Raw genomic sequence first — 3,664 nt, forward strand, 5'->3', positions numbered from 1 at the left:
GGGGCCAGGTGGGGGGCTGGTGGTGGGGCCAGGTGAGGGGCCAGCAGTAGGCCGGGGCCCCAGTCTTCAGCACAGGCAGGAGAAGCTGGGGGAGATCCCGTTCTCCAGGAGGGGCCAAGCTGAAGCCCACTTGGTCTGCCCTGTAGGTTCCTCTATGGGAAGAAAGTGCAGGGAACTGCCTTTGTCATCTTCGGGGTCCAGGACAACGAGCAGAGGATTTCCCTGCCTGAATCCCTCAGGCGCATTCCGGTACCATCTACAGAGGCTGCTAGGTCCCTCCCCCGATTCCCCGCCTCCTCTGAGTCCCCTCCCCTCTCTAAGCTCTCTTCTTCCCTCCCAGATTGAGGATGGCTCAGGGGATGCCTTGCTGGAAAGGCAGGTACTGCTGGATGGGGTGCAGAACGCCCGAGCCGAGGACCTGGTGGGGAAGTCTTTGTACGTGTCCGTCACTGTCATCCTGCACTCAGGTGAGGCCTGGTCTGAAGGCCAAACTAAGGACCACCAAATGGGCCAGTCTGAGAGGGGAGGCCCGGTTGGAAGAGAAAGCCTAGTTTAAGGAGGGAGGCTCAGAGTGAAAGTGGGGTCCAGTCTGATGGGGTAAGCCCAGTCTGAAAGGGGAGGCCGAACATGAAGGCTGTGTCCAGTCTGATGAGGGAGGCAGGGGCAGAATAAAGATTGGTCCAGTGTGACGGGGGAGGCAGGGCCAGTATAAAGGTGGGGTCTGAGCTGATGGGGAGGCCCGGTATGAAGTCTGTGTCCAGTCTGATGAGAAAGACAGGGCCAGTATAAAGGTGGGTCCAGTCTGATAGAAGAGGCAGGGCCAGCATAAAGTTGGGGCCTAATCTGATGAGGAGCACAGGATCAGTATGAAAGTGGACTCCACTCTAAGGGAAGAGGCTTAGTCTGAAGGTGGGGTCCAGTCTGAGGGAGGAGGCCTAGTTCTGAGGGGTGGCCCAGGAGCCTACACTCACAGCTGGTCCTCTCAGGCAGTGACATGGTGCAGGCAGAACGCAGTGGGATCCCCATCGTGACCTCCCCCTACCAGATCCACTTCACCAAGACACCCAAGTACTTCAAACCAGGAATGCCCTTTGACCTCATGGTGAGACCCAGGGCAGGAAGGGGTCCCACTCCTCCCTTCTGGTACACCAACCACACCCCTGAGCCTGCCTGAACCTCCCCTGCCTGCACCCCACATCATAGGTGTTCGTGACAAACCCCGATGGCTCTCCAGCCTACCGAGTCCCCGTGGCAGTCCAGGGAGAGGAAAACGTGCAGTCTCTAACCCAGGCAGACGGTGTGGCGAAACTCAGCATCAACACACACCCCAGCCAGAAGCCCCTCAGCATCACGGTGCGTCTGGGCTCAGCCTCAGAACCCCACCACTGGGAAGACAGCGTGGGGGTCCTGGCGTTTGCACAGTGGGGTCCTGGCGTTTGCACAGTGGGGTCCCGGCATTTGCACAGGGGGGTCCTGGCATTTGCATAGAGACATTCTCATCTGCATAGAGGGGCACACAGTTGGAGGAAACAGGGCTCTCCCGCTTACACGCCCTGCGCCTTCCGCTGACACGGAGAGACACCCCATCCGTGCACAGCCTTTCCACTCCCACGGTGGGAGGAGCCTGAATCTCACAGGAGGGCTGTGCAGTGTCGGGGACAGGCCCCTTGTTGTGAGGTGGTCTCCTTTCTCCTGGCTTCTGTGGACGTGGCCCTGTTGCCCCTCACTGGGAGGGAGGCAAGTCTCAAGGCAGCTGCAGAGGTCGCCGATGGCCTCGGTGTCCCTCTGCAGCTCCTGGGCTGGGCACCCCGCTTACCCCTTGCTGTGCTCAGCATGCGTATGAATTTCCAGTGGCTGCCATGACGGATGGCCACAGCCTAGTGATCTAAAGCCACACACACTCATGGGTCTACAGTCAGAGGTCAGCAGTCCTGGCTCCGGGACGAAGTTCGTTCCCTTGCTTTTTCCAGCGTCTAGAGGCCACCCTAGAGGCCTGGCTCATGGCCCTTTGTCCGTCTTTAAAGTCAGCATAGTGTCTTCCAGTGACTCTCTCCCTTTCTCTCCCCAGTCTTCTTCTTTCTCATTCTCTCTTCTCTGCTTCCTTTCTCCTCCTCATCCTCTTCCTCCTCTTCCTCTATCGCCCTCCTCCTCCTCTTCTCCTCCCTCTCCCTCGCTCTCTCCCTCTTTGTCTCTCTGTCCTTCCCTCTCTCCCCTGCCCCCACTTAGTAAAGACACTTATGATGACATTAGCTCCACAGGATCCAGCATAATGATTCCACCTCCAGGTCCCTAACTTCCTCTTACCTGCAAAGTGTCCTTTTCACCAAGAAAGGCCACCAGTTCCCAGGTCTCGGGGATTCAGGTGTGGGCATCCTTGGGAGGGACCAGCATGCCTCCCTGTCTCCCCACCCAGGTGCGCACCCAGAAGCAGGGGCTCTCGGAGGCAGAGCAGGCCACCAGGACCATGCAGGCAGAGCCCTACAAAACCATGGGCAATTCCAACAACTACCTGCACCTGTCAGTGTCACGCACGGAGCTCAGGCCGGGGGAGACCCTCAACGTCCAATTCCTCCTGCGGATTGACCGCGCCCAGGAGGCCAAGATCCGCTACTACACCTACCTGGTCCGTGGCCACCTGGAAACCTCTGCCCCTGCCCCCCTCCTCCTCCTCCTTCTCCTCCTCCTCGCTTCTTCTGAAGCCCCAGGACCCCTTTCCCCATCCCAGACCCCTCCCCGCACACCCTCCCGAGCCTGAGGCCAGCCTGTCCCCCCAGATCATGAACAAGGGCAAGCTATTGAAGGTGGGGCGCCAGGCGCGAGAGTCTGGCCAGGACCTGGTGGTGCTGCCGCTGTCCATCACCACCGACTTCATCCCGTCCTTCCGCCTGGTGGCCTACTACACGCTGATCGGCGCCAGCGGCCAGAGGGAGGTGGTGGCTGACTCCGTGTGGGTGGACATCAAGGACTCCTGTGTGGGCTCGGTAAGCGCCCGGGTCTGCTCCCTCCCTCTCCCCGCTCTTTCTCCTTTTCTCTCTCCTCTTCTCTCCCTTTTTCTCCCTCTGTCTCTCTTTTTATCTCTTTCCCTCTCTCTCTTTCTCCTTCTCCCTCCTTTTTCCCCTCTCTCTTTCTCTTTCCCTCTCTCCCTCTCTCTCTCCCTCCTTCCTTTCCTCTTTTTTCTCTCTCCCTTTGTCTCTCCTCCTCTCTCTTTCCCTCTTTCTCTCCCCCTTTTCCTCCCTCTCTTCCCCCCTGCTCTCCCTTCTCTCTCCCTTTCTCTCTCTCTCTCTCCCCCGCTTTCTCTCTCTCTCACTTTCTCTCCTGCAACCTCTCCCCCGACCCTTTCTCTCTTTCCACTCAGCCCAGCACCCCCTCCATGCCTGGCACTCCTCCGTCCCAGGGCTGACTTCTTCCCGTGTCTCCACCTACCCCACAGCTGGTGGTAAAAAGCGGCGAGTCTGAAGACCGGCAGCTTTCACCTGGGCAGCAGATGACCCTGAAGATAGAGGGTGACCATGGGGCCCGGGTGGGACTGGTGGCTGTGGACAAGGGCGTGTTCGTGCTGAATAAGAAGAACAAACTGACGCAGAGTAAAGTAAGGAGGGGGGTCCCAAGGCTGCTGAGAGGAGGCAGAGGCACAGGGGTGGGGGGAGTGCAATAGGGGTAGGGG

General features: G+C 59.1%; 1 protein-coding gene across 2 annotated transcripts in view; it reads left to right on the top strand.

Annotated features, from left to right (window-relative positions):
- Positions 1-3,664, top strand: part of C3 (complement C3) — a 38,434-nt gene that overhangs the window by 6,054 nt on the left and 28,716 nt on the right. For both annotated transcript variants that reach the window (XM_017528284.2, XM_017528285.2), the window contains exons 8-14: positions 147-249; positions 341-467; positions 987-1,102; positions 1,204-1,353; positions 2,414-2,623; positions 2,775-2,981; positions 3,431-3,589. In XM_017528284.2, the coding sequence (XP_017383773.1) occupies positions 147-249; positions 341-467; positions 987-1,102; positions 1,204-1,353; positions 2,414-2,623; positions 2,775-2,981; positions 3,431-3,589 (1,072 nt within the window). The remainder of the gene's footprint in view (positions 1-146; positions 250-340; positions 468-986; positions 1,103-1,203; positions 1,354-2,413; positions 2,624-2,774; positions 2,982-3,430; positions 3,590-3,664) is intronic.

Source organism: Cebus imitator, unplaced genomic scaffold (assembly GCF_001604975.1).
Source record: "Cebus imitator isolate Cc_AM_T3 unplaced genomic scaffold, Cebus_imitator-1.0 Scaffold53, whole genome shotgun sequence".
Lineage (NCBI taxonomy): Eukaryota > Metazoa > Chordata > Mammalia > Primates > Cebidae > Cebus > Cebus imitator.